This window comes from Hippoglossus stenolepis, chromosome 13, assembly GCF_022539355.2.
Source record: "Hippoglossus stenolepis isolate QCI-W04-F060 chromosome 13, HSTE1.2, whole genome shotgun sequence".
NCBI lineage: Eukaryota > Metazoa > Chordata > Actinopteri > Pleuronectiformes > Pleuronectidae > Hippoglossus > Hippoglossus stenolepis.
In genome coordinates, this window is record NC_061495.1 from 20510236 (window position 1) to 20525650 (window position 15415).

General features: G+C 43.0%; 1 protein-coding gene across 2 annotated transcripts; it reads left to right on the plus strand.

Annotated features, from left to right (window-relative positions):
- The first annotated feature begins 219 nt into the window (after nucleotides 1-219).
- On the plus strand, nucleotides 220-11138 carry lonrf2 (LON peptidase N-terminal domain and ring finger 2). 2 transcript variants are annotated; one of them, XR_004698158.2, is made up of 13 exons: nucleotides 220-1925; nucleotides 4256-4374; nucleotides 4878-5000; nucleotides 5270-5425; nucleotides 5942-6167; nucleotides 6358-6460; nucleotides 6624-6738; nucleotides 6978-7099; nucleotides 7198-7384; nucleotides 7525-7659; nucleotides 7870-8019; nucleotides 8564-9211; nucleotides 9318-11138. XR_004698158.2 is itself a non-coding variant. In XM_035174395.2 (12 exons), the coding sequence occupies exons 1-12, from the start codon at nucleotides 1178-1180 to the stop codon at nucleotides 8720-8722; spliced, it is 2343 nt and encodes a 780-aa protein (XP_035030286.1). In that variant the 5' UTR covers nucleotides 220-1177; the 3' UTR covers nucleotides 8723-11138. The 2 variants fall into 2 exon arrangements, 1 of the variants encoding a protein (XP_035030286.1); XM_035174395.2 differs by having other exon boundaries at nucleotides 8564-11138.
- The last annotated feature ends 4277 nt before the right edge of the window (nucleotides 11139-15415 follow it).

The window sequence follows — 15415 nt, forward strand, 5'->3', positions numbered from 1 at the left end:
ACTCATATACAGAACTTGAACGTGTCTTTCATGCACCTGAAGGCATTTTGTTTCTACATCGCATGTGAGGTGTTGTTAAAACCAGGAGCTGAGCTTGTTTTTGTGGAAAGTTCTCTGTCTCTCGTCCAGTCTGTCGCCACTGAGAGCTTATACAATATCATTGCCTTATATAAGTGAGCCATATAGTGGGCCAATGGGAGGCCGCTGAGCGCGTCACATGACCCGCTTCGGCGAATTGCGTACAGTCCAAAGAAGCGACAACCTTTTATCAGCCGATGCTAACTGGCTAGCGACCATGATGAAATGCCATTACTGTTAGCTTCTCTCCCACCGGGGCTTCGTTTTCTCATTAAACGGAAGGAAGTCACACTTGGAAGCCTGAGGACGGGTGCGTTTTTCGGGGACATCGCCTCGGGAAGAGTCCGTTTGCGGGAGTTCTGACGCGAAGCCGCGGTTAGCATTAGCTAGCGCTCCCGGGGTTGCTTACATAAAAACAACGGCTGAGTCTCAGCTGAGCCACGACGCTCTGTTTTGGGGTCTCGAGGTAAAATATAAACAATTTATCTTCTACTTTAATTAACTATGACGTTTTTAAAACCCTCAATACGGCATGTATGCGGTGTTTAAGTTAGCTTGACGTCGAGGTAGCGCTATAGAGCAAGTGGGAATTAAGCTTCTTACTTGCTAACGTTAAGCTCGGAGGATTTGACCGGCTGGCTCAACACCACATTTATAAATATGTCGTAGAATCGATCAATCATTAAAGGACGCTACTCGGGGAAGTTTGTGTTTTTAACGAGAAGGACTTCATGAGGTCGATAAGAAGGAGCGATAGAGGTTTGATAAGCTCTGTTTGTAAATAACCCCTCCTTCCGGGAGCCATACCAGGTGTTGTCAGGTCATGGCTCCCTGCTAACTGCACTGCTGCTGAGGCACCGCTGGGTGTTTGGGACCGGTGATGTTACACAGACGCGTCCTATTTTACCGAGGCTGAGGTCGTGTGATTCGGGACTAGTCGTAGTGTCCAGCAGGCAGAGTCGGCCATAATCGGAGCCTTCGTTTTGACACGTTAAACAAGAGTAAGACCACTTTGCGGATATGATTTCGGGTCAGCGTGAGGAGTTGGGTCTGCTTTTGTTGGACTGTCAGTGACTCTTCCCCCCCTTGGGAGAAGAAGATGGAGACGGGATTCAGGTCTCACCAGGGCGAGCTTTTCGTCCACCCGCTCTCCAACCCCGGGGCTGCGGGGATCTGCCCCGAGATGCTGGAGGTGGCGGAGGAGGCTAACCGGGCCGGGGACTTTAACCTGGCCGCGGAGATCTACAGCTCCCTGCAGTATGACTTGCAGCAGCCGGACAGAGGCTTGTGTCTACGGAAGGCTGACTCTCTGGCCCGCGCAGGACGGATATCCGAGGCGCTGGACCCCTACTGCACAGCGGCCAGTCTTGGCAAACTGCGGCCGGAGGAGCTCCCCTTCCTGGTGGAAACCATCGCCCGGACTCTCCAGGAGAAAGAGCTGATCATCCCCGGGACGACAAACGGTAAAAGGAGCAGCAGCAGCGGCGAGGAGGATGGGTTTGAAGGTAACGGGGAGTGTGAGGAGGATGAAGCCCTGGACTTGTTTTCATGTCACCTCTGCAAGTGTCTGCTCCACGAGCCCACCACCGTGGAGTGCGGACACACTTTCTGTAAACGCTGCCTAGAGGACGAAACTGTCAAAGACTGTACACAATGCAAACAGACGTTGCACAAAACAGACGGACTGCCAAACGACCGGCGACTGAACGTGGTTCTCAGCGGCCTGTTGGATAAACTGTTTGCCACTGAGAGCAGAGCCAGGAAGTTTTGGATCGAGGGTGAGGTGCTGTGGAAGAAGCAGAACCTCTCGGAGGCCTTGGAGAAGTACGATGCTGCTGTAGATCTAGGTAAGAGAAGCCTCAGTGCAAGGATATTTACTACTAATGTTTGTCTGTGTTGAACGTGACTGGCTAAAATCAAAACTAGTGTTTTGCACAGTTGACCTACTTTTCTCAGCCCAGCTTCCCGTAGCTGCCCATAGGTGGCGCCACTCCTACCATCTAGACTGCACCGAGGTCAGGCGTTATATGAGGCGTCCCCCATTACCTAAGTAGCACACATTTGATCCTCTGCTTCCCACTGCCACATTCACACAGAGTTTTCTATTTATACTCTGCAGAACTGTAATGTTATGGGGACGGAATGTGTGTTTCTGGACTTCATTAGTTATTACACCCTCCCACTAAATCCCCATTATATATATTGTATGTATTTGCGTAATGGTTACCTATTGTATGCTCACATTCCTTAACTGTGTTAGGGCTTCATCCTCAGTGCTCTTATTACTAGGGCTGTTAAGCTGTGTTGGGTAATATCCAGGTTAGACAGACAGTGATGAACTGTCACTTCTCGACTAATTTAGTAGAACTACAGCTTTTGTTTTTCATTTTTACTTTAAGCTACTGTTTTACAAGATTTCAGGCTTTTGTCACTGTAAGCAGCTGCCTCCCTGGTCCAGCTGACCCAAAATACAGGATGTTCTTTTCTCTTGGCTCATTTCATAGTCAGAACCGGTGTGTTTCATTAACCGAGTGCCAGGGCAAGTCTCATGTGGTGCAGTTTGAATCCACAGAGAAAGTGGAACCAACCCTATCCCACCTCTACCCTTCATATTAGGGTCACATTAAAATGTAATTTCCTGTAGCCCTAACTAAATGGGTTAAACAAGGCACAGCCCCCCCTGGCTATCTCAGGTGATCACGTTCATGATGTTTTAAGAAATTGCAGATTCATATCTAATAGCAAGGGATTGTACTCCGCTCTCGAGTGTGGCATTTTGAGCGTTAAAACGGGGTCTATTCAGATTTTTCTCTCCCCCGGAACAATATTGATTCATGCCTTCTGTCTTGTGAAGCACTCTGGGCAACAGGAGGACAGAGTGCCTTCACAGCTTTGGTACAGTCAGTTGGTGTTTTCTCAATACAGACAGCAGGAGGCCCTCTGATATGGATGCAGCCAGAGTGTAATGAGATCATGATATAAGCAGAAATGGAGCTGTTATCCAACCTGTGCCTTTTAGGCATTTCCCCCCCACTCCCATGCTTATGTGTGCCACATATCTTATGCATTGCACTTGCACAATAAAGGTGATAATATGTAATGAGTGTGGTAAAGCTCAACAGACAGGTGCAATACTGAGGAAGAGGCTACAGTGGTTTTTTTCTGTATAGCCATGGTAAAGCAAAGCCTACGTTTTTTTTTATTATTACACTCAGTTTTATTAGATAATAATAAAAGACAGAAAATTAAATTTAAAAACAAAAATAAATGAACTGTTTCATTTTGTACAATGAGCTATAATTTAACTCTCCTCACATTCAGTGTGTTGCAATTATTTGCTTTCTTCATTTTCTGCACACAAGGTGACCATCTTCAATCAAGTTTAAAGCACTCTTATAAATACAACCATGAGACAATGCAAACAGACCCAAACTTAAACATGTCGTTTACCAAAAGTGCATAACAGCAACAGTGACAGCATCTAAACTCCTTCAGAAGTCTCTTGTTTCTTTTCAGCCTTTTGCAGTATGGGGAGTTTAAAGAGGCGACACCTTGTGTTACAAAATGAACAGAATCCCCAGAATCAAACCATGTTTTTTCCTTTAAATTAATCTCAGGAAATTAAGTCCCTCTTTTAAATAATCACAAAGCTGGAACTAAGTAGTTCATAGGAATTAGAACAATGATTACAGTCAGGGTTAAAACACGCCAAAAGTCAAAGCTGGATACATACTATACTTTTTATGACTATCAGTCAAGTCTGTCGTCCACTAATGTAACATACTAACCTATTTGGCGGTTGTATAACAAAAAACATTTGAGTTGTGTCAGTGGACAGTAACAGTTGTCACTTGTCACAACTTATCATCACTACATACGTTCTGTAGCATTGTAACACGTGACAGAGGTCTTATGTCACGTCTTATATGTCTGCCCTAATTCTACCAGACCTAGAAAAATTCGTCTAGCCCCTTCAGGCCTATCCAGCGTCCTTATGGTGTGTGTGTGTGGTCAAAGACATAACACATGTTGTGTTGACCTTAATGTAAATGATATGTTTGATGTGAAGAAGCATATAAGAAGAAATAATATGGTTAAAGTCTCCAGGACGCGAGTCAAAGTATTGTCCTCTGAAGTCATTGAAACCGCCTGTGTTTGTCTTTCCTGTGGTGTACAGTGCCCTCCTCAGGCCGACTGCGGTTTCAACGGGCTGAGTTGAACATGGAGATGAGGAACTTCAGCCAGGCAGTGCAGGACACCAGCAGCCTCTGTAGAACAAAACCTCTCTGGACCAAGGTGAGACATGGGTTTGAAATGAAGCTGCCGGTCAGAATCAATTAGCTTTATATAATTAAAGGATACGGCCAAATTTATATCAAGAAGATTTTTTTTCATATTGTTAAATATTGCTAATTCTCTTGAAAAATGTGACGTTATTATTTCACTATGTTTAGGGTTAGGGTCATATTCTTATCTAACACAAATGATTGTCTTCTTATTTTTGGCGTTTGTATTAATTTATTTAGTGTTCTTTGCTGTTGTGCCCATTAATGATGCAAGTGATCTAAAATGAGCCCTTTACACGCAGATATCATCAAAACATGCTTCTCAATGGGTGATATTTAGTTTGAAGTCCAAATCAAATTGTTTATAAAAAGAAATAAGATCACTGATAACACAACATGTCTTGTAAAAATCCCCAGTTGCTGAGAACAGATTGCAGCATTGAGGTTATTTTTCAAGTAGAACAAAATACTTGATTGTCCCAATCAAACTCACTGACCTTTTGTTGATTTCAGGCTCACTATCTGAAAGCCAGTGCACTCAGGAAAGCAGACCGGAACGACGAAGCCTTGCAGGAATACTTCATATGTCTGGCGCTGAAGCCAGACTGGACCAAAGTCAAACTGGAGGCTCAGAAGGTACGAGAAGATGCTCATTTATGTACCTGAGATATGAATATACTGAATCTCATCGAATCCCAAAACATCTTAAATCTAATATTGTCATGCAGCGTCCGAGCTCAGACTGTATTTCCAACAATAACCTGATGCATCCAATGATATAAAAGGCAGTTTATATACATCTATCTGATACTAACACATAAATACTCATTGTTAGGGCAATAATCAGTAGTTTATGGTAATATTTGAGGCATTAATCTAATGTCTTCATCTATTTCCAACCACAGGTCCTTAGTGAGCTCTTCTCCTCCGTGTTTGAGAATGAGGACATGCCGACGCCACTGCATCCTCTGCAGGGAGGGTTGGCCAGCCGCCTCATCAAACCCCCCGCCTTGCTCAGGTCCCTGAGGCCTCTCACACAGAGACCGGTCTCCTCCTCACAGGTAACTGCACGCACAGAGACACACTAATGGAAGCATCGTTGAAGAAGGGATATATTTCTAAATTACTTAAGGAATTATTGAGAAGATCAAATTTAAATAAAATGTTGCCAAGCCATGTATACTACTATTTATTTTCTGTCGATTTATCGCCAACACTGTGTTTAGGCAGTAAATTTAAACTGCTGTTAACAAGACTGTGTTACCTGCTTTTATAATAACAGTTATTATGTTATTAAGACCTCAGATCTGAAAACACTGTTCACAATTAGTGAAGGGCGATATTCTTATTTGGACAATTAGCGTAAACGTGGCCTCGGGGGAAAATAGATTTTATTTGAGATGCTGGTGTGTTTTTGTCAGAAGGTTCATCTCAGTTTATATCAAATATCTAATTTATTGTTTCCTGAAACATTGGTCACACACCAACACAGATCGCTGTCAAATGGATCATCACTCTGTAATAGCTCCGCTCTGACATACTCCAGCTCTAATCGCTCTGTCTGTGTCTTTCTTCAGGACTCAGAGATCAGTGTGACAAAACATGCTCCAGTGGACAACTCATCCTCCAGACTTTCCATTGTGACACCCGGTAAATCGGACCCCGCTGCAAGGGAAGGCTGCACTAAGAGCCTTGCCGACGTTCTGGCTGCACTACCGGCGTCCCCTAGTGGCCTTAAGAGGAAACACAGCAGTGATGTACCATCAGAAACCTTCAACCCCCCCTCCAAACAGCTCAGACCAGGTTGGAGAATCTGAGTTTAATTAAAAAATACACACTGATCACTGAATACAATTTGATTACTTTAACTGTCACAAGTTCTACTTAAATTTACTTCTATTCAGTATTTGCCGCAGTTTGATGTAGAAATCATGTAGATAATAAATAAGATGCTAATTATAATGTGAATCCTGATGTAATGCTTTCTGTGCAGATGAGGTGAACAGCTTGCAGACATTGGTCTCAGTGTGCGGAGGAAGGATTGTTCCTGCTGACCTGTTGGACAGTGGAGACATGGAGTGTTCACTGTGCATGAGGTGACTGCACATACAGATGAACTGCATGCCAACACAATAGTCACAAATTTTGGCAACAATTAGGAACAAAAGTATATTAAAAACTAAAAAAATTTGAATAGGATTTCTGGCTGGTGTGGTATGGTAAAATAAAGCTGTGCTCTTTCGGTCGTTTGTCCTCCAGATTGTTCTATGAGCCCGTGGCCACTCCCTGCGGACACACCTTCTGCCTCAAGTGTCTGGAGCGCTGCATGGATCACAACCCCAACTGTCCCCTGTGCAAGGAGAACCTTGCTGAGGTGCGCACACACATTTTATATAGGTTTTCACCAATTCCACCACAGGCTCCTAATTGTAAGATTTTGCTCCTTTGATGTCTTTGGTAATACAATAAGGGTTTTGGATTGTTTTTCATTGACCAAAGAATTTATAGAGGAAAACACAAAATCTTGACTCACTACACAATAATCAAAATAAGTATTTGGAGTCCTTCTATGTCATAAATAGTATACTCATGGTTTCTGTGATGTTGTTGCAGTATCTGGCCACCAGGGGTTACAACAAGACCCTGCTGATGGAGGAAGTGCTGCAGCGTTACCTAGGAGACGAGCTGAATGACAGGAAGAAAATCCATGAAGAGGAGATGAAGGAATTGTCCAAGTCAGTTTCTCTAAAACCTTTAGGAATATTTTTTTCTTAGATTTGTAGATTCTCACAAAGGACCCAAGTCTTAACAACATCTTCACTCTTTCTTGTAGCTTGAAACAAGAAGTGCCGGTCTTTGTGTGCACCATGGCCTTCCCCACAGTCCCCTGCCCGTTGCACGTGTTTGAACCGCGCTACCGCCTCATGATCCGCCGCTCCATGGAGACTGGTACCAAGCAGTTCGGCATGTGCATAGCTGATGAGCTCAAAGGATTCGCCGACTTCGGCTGCATGCTGCAGGTGAATGTTTATGTCTGTAGCTGGTTCAGGATGACGCACATTTGCTTATTTCCTTCTCGCTCCGATTTTCACGTCACTTTACTGTATGCGGTCAAGTAATAGATTCTATCATTGTAAATACAAGATAAATTGTGTTTCAGGTTCGGGATGTGAAGTTCTTTCCTGATGGCCGTTCAGTGGTGGACACCATCGGTGTGTCACGGTTCAAAGTCCTCAGCCACGGCCAAAGAGATGGTTACAACACGGCTAAGATTGAGTACCTGGAAGACAAAAAGGTTTGTCAGTGGAGGTTTTTTTAGACACTGTCCATCATGCTGCTGTCAAGCAGATATCAGGCAGTTTTTGGCCAAGTTGAATGTGTAAATAAATATGCCCTTAAATTGTTCTTTGAGTTTTATTGTCACTGGAAATTTAGCAAGCTTTGCTTCCTTTCCTCCCACCACCAGCTTTATAAAAACTAAAATACAATCTCTATTTCTATTCAGGTGGAGGGAGAGGAGCTGGTGGAGCTGGTGAAGCTGCACGACTCTGTGTATGACCAGGCCAACGGCTGGTTCACCTCGCTGAAAGACAACATGAAGAGCCAGATACTCAGCCACTTCGGACACCTTCCCAGCAAAGACCCTGACCCACAGGTTTGAAAACAAACAATATTGACTGTACTGCACTGATTCCTTTATCACATAAGATTACGTAGTATAAGAGGGGAAGGAAAGTTCTGTTTCATTTTAGTTGGGTTGATGGGAAATTTAGGATGGTTGTTTAAATGCTAAAAAACTTTCTAAGAACATTTTTATCCAGCATATTCCCCGATTTTAAAAAATAAAAAAAGCATAGTTATTTTTCACTGAAAAATCCTCCCAGATGCCCAAGGTTTTCTGGTGTTTCTTCTCTGCTAAGGCTAAAAAGAACATAACCTAGTTCCTGCATTAAAGATGCACTGAATATCAACCACAGTTATTGACACACAGAATCAATGGAAAGAAGCAACAAAACTCAGACTATCCTGCAGGTGAAATATTAATTTTTGTCTAGGGATGCACCGATCGATAGGCCAGTAACAGGAATTGGCAGATATTCAACCTGGTCGGCTGTTCAGTGAACAGATTGTGTGCCGGTAAAATGTATACTCACCAGCTCTGTGTCTCTTTGTTTGTATCTTTTTTTTCTACCCTGCAGGGCAGTCCCAGCGGTCCGGCCTGGTGCTGGTGGCTGCTTGCTGTCCTTCCCCTGGAGAATAGAGCCCAGCTGACCATCCTGTCCCTGACCTCCCTCAAGGAGCGACTCATTGCCATCCGCAGGGTCCTCATCTTTGTCACGCGCAAGAGGCCACGGTGATGGCTGAGCCGACAGACCGGATGCTTGGGCTTCTATGCAGTTCAAAAACTAATTTGGTCATTCATTGGTCATTTGGTCATTCATACATGTACTGAAGTCACAGTCATTTCTGTTGGGAATGAAGGAGGGTCGGTTATGCTTGTATGATGGCGTTCCCTTCCCACTGTCCATCTGTTCATCCTCCAACCAACAACCTAACTGGCTGTATTGAGCAACCAAACATTTTAAAGGAGTGACCTCTCACCTTGTTATGTTCAGGGTAAAAGCGATCCTGCTGAGCCCTGTCACTTCCATTTAGGTCTCTTCTGGATGATTCGCTCGACTCTGTTCTGAAGGAACAAAAATGTATTGGGCACTTTGGGCGGACCTACTCGGGAGGTAGAGCGGTTCCATCCGCGGCTCCTCCAGAGTTTGACGAGGTGTCCTTGAGCAAGATGCCGAACCCCAAACTGCTCCTGATGCTGTGTCATCGTGAGAATGTGTGAATTGGTGAGTGAGCCGTACATTGTAAAGCGTTTTTAGTGGTGGGCCGACAAGAAAAGCTCATTATAAATGCTTTTTTTTTTTTTTTACCATTATACCACAACTAAAACAGTGTCAAAAGGAAAGGATCAGGTGCAAGGGATTTTTCCAACATATGCCGCAGTATGTCACACAACCTGAAACAGACGCTGGCCTGTCACATTGCAGTGTGGCTGTGCGACTGCTTGTACAGGTATGGAATCAATACAAAAACTCACCTACTGCAACATGAAGCAAAAACACTCGGCATGATGGTAATGAACAAGTGAATGTACTGGTCTGCCTGTAGGAAGTGGTTGTCTTTTTTTTATTTTCCCTCCCTACTAAATTTGTATAGTCCATGGTGAGGTTCACGTGAGGTGTCAATCCTGTAAGTGCAACAGCTGCTTCTCTGGAAATCTTCCTGACTGAGCCAAAACTCATGATAAAACCTGGAACTTTACATCTGCTGCTTCACCTGGCAGTGGGCGTGTACCTCATACAAAGTAACGGGCACCATGAGAATCAGTGTGTTCAGAATTGGGATCATGCCCGTGATACTCGCACCAAAAGAACAAGTACAACTCTACAACATCATGCTCCTCTCGTCTCTGCAGAAGGTTCAACACATGAGTGAAGAGTAAACGCACGTCAGGGCTCACACAGACGTTCCAGATCCACTTGATCTGGAACTTTAATGTTCTATTGTAGCATTTCTCTGGACTTCAAATACAAACTTGGTTATAGGTTTAGTTTTTTCAGTTTCTCCCTCTGAAATGCCCTTATGTGTACGTGTATGGTGAACTTTTAAGTTGGGTGATTTGTATGTATATCAATGTAACTTGGAGGCCTTTTTAATGTTTTATTTAAGAAACGTTTCAACCTCTCTTTTCTCTCTACTTCGATCTCTCTCTGTCTCGGTGCATTTGGACGCACGCTGTAATGCAATTCCTGTTTGTGAAGTTGTCCTGTGGGGTTTCCCTGTGAACAAATAGTTATAGAATCAATGCTTTTCTTACCAGAACACAGTGTGTGTTTGTGTGTCCCTGAGGCCTGACAAACATGCTGAATCATTTTCCTTGCTATGAAAAAGTTTGCGAAGCAGATGTGATAAAAGAAATATTTTGACCTGGCATTGTTTGCTGTTTATTTCCTTGCCTTTATTGGCTCAATCCCGTTTACTTGGGTTAAACAGCGAACATGAATATTTTACAGCTCCAGAGCACTTAGAAGTGTTCAAAAACTCAACTGTAAACTTTGAAAAAATGAGTCAAATGTTCCACAGTCGTGAACTGATAACAAAAATGTTATGTGGCGATTGGATCGCAGGTACCATTAGGAGATTTTTGCCACCTGTGGCGCTGTAGAGCTGTGTTTTTATCAGTTTGTATCAGTTTTGTGTTTGTATCCTGTGCAAGGGCCCATCGCAGCTCGTACCCACTGAACAATACAGGAAGAAGATGTAAATAAGGATGTGAATGATGAAAGAGTTAAAGCATTTAAAACATCTTTGCACAAAGATTTGTTCTGGTGGGATTCGTGGGAAACTCATTTGTTCACAAGAATGTTCTCGTGTGCTTTTAACATCTGGAGGTTGTTGATGGCTCAAATTTAATACCTTTTGCAAGTCATTAAATTTTATAAAATCATGATTAAGTAAATAAAATCACATGATTAAATTAAAACGGGTTAGGCTGTGATTGTAGGACGCCTGTGGTTGTATTGCATTACCAGCGTGCAGGAAAATGCACCGTTCCTCTGTATGATTCTGTCCTTCCAAAAGTTTGTGACTTCACTGCAGTTGCTGGCTCTCCACACAGGAGCAGTGTTCACAATGTGCTGCATTTCCCTTGTATATTTGTAAAGGGAGCTCTTCTACCTATTTTTTATTGCAAATAAAGAGAAAATCAATTAAGTCTTGTCTCTGTTATTTTATGGAAACTCATGTTATAGTTAGAGGAAGAACAAAACAGTTTTTACAAGAATAGAGGTTAAAGAAGAAACTTGTCACTGTCAGATAATAATGTGCCTTGCCAAATTAATCATATGAGCCCACTGGGTTAAAAATGTGGCTTTAATCCAGGCAGCGTTTTCTGTGTTTTATGTCAACGCAGATGTTTTTCTTATAACTTTCATAGTTTTCATTTTATTTCACATTCATATTCCATAACTTTATATTTACATCTAGAGCAGGTACTCTCTACAGAGGCCGCTGTGTTTTTTACAGTAGCCCAAACTAAACAGCTTTGGAGTTTATATGACAACTGAAGGCTTCCACAGGTTCTTTTTCATGTTTGGAAGGGGAGGGTGAGGAGTATTCACCTGCAACACGCAACTTCACCACTAGATGTCACACACTGAACATTCTACACACTGAACCTTTAAATGTGCCTGATTTTTTTGAAAAAAAACCACTCAAGTGAAAAATACTTCCTGGATCTGCCCTTTTATCATGATCCGTGCCAAAATGTAGTGTTTGCGCAGTCCTGCTTTCAAACAAACAAACAAATGGACAGGGTGTGAACGCATTAAATCCTTTCTGGAGGTAGCAAAAGTTACAATGAATACAAATGCATCCTAGAAACTGTTTTATTCATTTGACGAAACCCACTGAAGAAACAGTTATTACTTGATCAAGAGCCCTGAACAGAAGGGACCTGGGGGGTTGTCACAAAATTATTGTTGCTGTGTTGTATCATGATCAGCCGTTCTTGGGGCCCTCTGTGCTCAGGGCCCCGGGCAATTGCCCGCTTTGCCCACCCTGTTGTGACACCCTTGTACATGATACATAGACAAGGAACAAATAACATGAAATGTGTGATTACTCAGAGACACACGTGGACCACATGTTAAACTTAACCTGGTTTAAATCTAGATTATTTCTCATCTGAGAGACGGAAGCTGACCTGAGCTGATGTGGACGTAGCTCATTACCACTATACCGAAACATCTGAGATGGAAATCTGAGGAAACATGTTTCTGTATCACCCACTTCACTCCAGATCACATGGCGTCTCCATGTTTTTCTTTCTGTTTCTATCTTTTTAAATGTCTCCCTTGTTCCTGCAGCTGAAGGCCACAGTAGCACCTCTATGTGCCATAGGGGGGCAGTGTTTGTTAGTGAAATAGCAGCTGAGATGCTTTGTGGGCACTGAGTTCATGCAGGGTTCACACAGAGAAGACGGACAAATCAGAGAGCAAACACAGCAATTTCTGCTCGCAAATTGGATTATGAGGATGGAAGGGTTCTTCTGAGGACACCATCTTTTCAAACAGCTTCAACACGTTCATGCACCACATCCAATATGTTCTAACGTCCGGTCAACACTGCAGATTGTAGGCAGCTAAAAGCATGGATTACATTTGTCAGGGGTGTGGTTTATGTTTTTATGATATTTTATACCTGGTACCAAACACACCAGGGGAAATAGATAAAAGGGACAACAATTTAAATTTCAACAATATTATTCTTGAACTTTGCTGCTTCTGGAACTGTTTCATTTCCAAGCCTGCAACTTTTCTTCTGTTTGTACGGGAGAAGTCAGCTGAGCGTTGTGCGTTTTTTAATCACCACCCTGTTTTGCTTTCAAACAGTATCACCCCCTCAGTCCTGGCAAGTTCTACTGGATATGAAAACAGACTTGCTCAAGGGCATCAGGGCAGAGGCTTTTTTTCTTAGCTTGAGCTGGTTCATCTTAATATGTCTTGTTTTTAAATATTTATTGAGCCAAAGATAAATATAAACACAGAATATTGTGGAGTCATTGCTCCTTTTCACAGTGTACAAGAAATTCTGACTATAATGGCACACAGTAGAGTGCAAAACTCTGCCGTGAGCCAACATCCCCCTTATGAAACTGGATTTAAATGAGATCTGCACCAAATTGCACACACTTATAAATAGCAATCCTTGAAACATCCTGATTGCTTCATGAAGATCAATTAATTATTATCTGAGACATCAAGGAAAACGACACACAATGTTAAAGAAAGTGAAAAATACAACCCTGCATGCGCCTCCTGATCTTGATCCACACCAACATTTATTCTATCGTCCGTTCCCCACCCCTCCACAAAATGTCATGGTAATCAGTTGAGGGGATATTGTGTAATCCTGCTAACTAACAAACAAAGTAACTAACAATGTACGCTAAATACAATAAATACAACAAAATACTCTTGGTGTTTCTTTATTTCTGTTTGTCTTACACAGTGGCTTTGCAACAGAGGAGGGAAATTGCCTAGGACCCCGAGGTGAGAGGGGCCCCCCGAGAACGGTTGATTTCACTTTTTTGTGAGAACCCCCTTAAATTCTAAAATCACCTGACTCCCTGATGAGGCCCCATGCCACTCACTTTCTGCCCAAAGTAATTTTAGAGGTTTGGATGAAGACGAGAACGTCTAAATGTGAGAATGATGGTTATTCAAAGTCTGCACTTTGTTTATAATTTTGATAACAACAGAATCATTTGAAGAAGGTTTGGTATCATGTGTTACTTGTTGGGGTGGGTTCTGTTTTGATCAAGGGGCCCCATGGTCTCTATTGCCTGGGGCTCCAAAGTCCCTTGATACACTCCTGGCCTGTATCTAAATCCTTCTTTTCAAATATTGTAATAACTGTGATGTTTAAATGTCTTTTTCTGTGTGATATGTCACAGATATAAAAAAATAAATGGCTGTTATTTTAATCAATTTGAGGAAGTGCAACTATTGAAGAATAAAGTTGAGGCTACATATGTAATCATAGCAGGTTTTTAAATAATTTAAAATTAATTTGAAAAGAATGGGGGGAGGTTACATTTTTTTTCAAACCAACCTTATCCATAAAAAAAAGACCTGATGGGTAAACTCACGTTCATCAGTATCAACATAAAAATCGAACCATTTAACCAACTCATCTAGTTGGTGAGGAAGACGCTGATATGACCAACACACGATACGTTATCTGCACATGTCGCCTGATGTGAGTATGAGTGGTGAGCCACATGTGAGCGTGACGGCAGCAGGTTTGAATCCAGCCTGTGTGGATATCACGGCCTCCAACAGAACAGCACAGCGGTGACAGTGCTGCTGAAATATTTATCACTTTCCATCTAGCCATGCTCTAATTGCTGTGTATCCGTCCGACAGAGAAACAGGAGGGGACACAAACAAAGACTTGGAGAGAAGGAGATGCAAGGAAAACGAGGAGAGGAGACAATTTTGATAGAACTAGATTTGGAAATGTATTTTTCACCTTTGGAAAATGCTGATTTATTTATATGACCTATTATATATATAGTATTATGACCTATACTGCAGCCAGCCACTAGGGGGCTGTAGAGATGTTTTCGCCATCTTTATATGTAGCTGCAGTAAATAGATGTTGATGACATAACAGCTCCCCCAAGTCCAGAAAATTGCACAGACGCGTTCCTAACGGATGGTGCAGCAGGAAGAGGCAGGAAGTAATGTCCGTCTGACATTTGCGTTCACACCTGCACCTCCACCGGAGAAAGTGCGGGGATTCTGCGGAGTCCCGTGCATGTCTGAAGCAGCTCAAGAAGGAGACAGACTTTATGCTTGGAGCTCGGAATGATGTCACACCCGAATAAACAGAATGGATGGCGTTCCAGTTGCAGTGCATAATTATGTAGCATTTCACTCATACTAACGCCTTAGTAAAACGTCCACAGAATTAGAAGTAATTGGACAGTACTATGTCCAATTACTGTAATGACAGTAGTGCTTATGTACGATAAAAACTTTTGCTTTCACCACTGTTGATCCAAGGAGGGGCCATCTTGGATTTTGAAGTCGGGGGTGGTGAGGTTCCTCCAGTGGTCCGAGTAAAGTTTTCGACTCGAGGGGAGCGCTATGGCTGCAACTTCCGACTCGGGGGGTCGGTAATTCGGAGGTTTATCGGATCGCAGCACTAAACCTGGGGAGCAAGTGGAGAAAGTCCGCAGAAAGTCCGGAGTCTCTCAGTCGGACATTTGCGTTCACTTGGAAGTTGGGTGCATGTCTGAAAGCAGGTGATTTCTGTCCAGGGCCCCAGATCTTCTAGAGCTGCCCCTGTCAGAGAGAGAGAGAGAGGAGGGGCGTTGACAGAGCGAGAGAGAGAGAGAGAGAGAGAGAGAGAGAGGGGCGGGGAATCGAGGTAGAGAGACACCTACACAAACAGGGAGAGAGAGGGAGAGAGAGAGAGAGAGA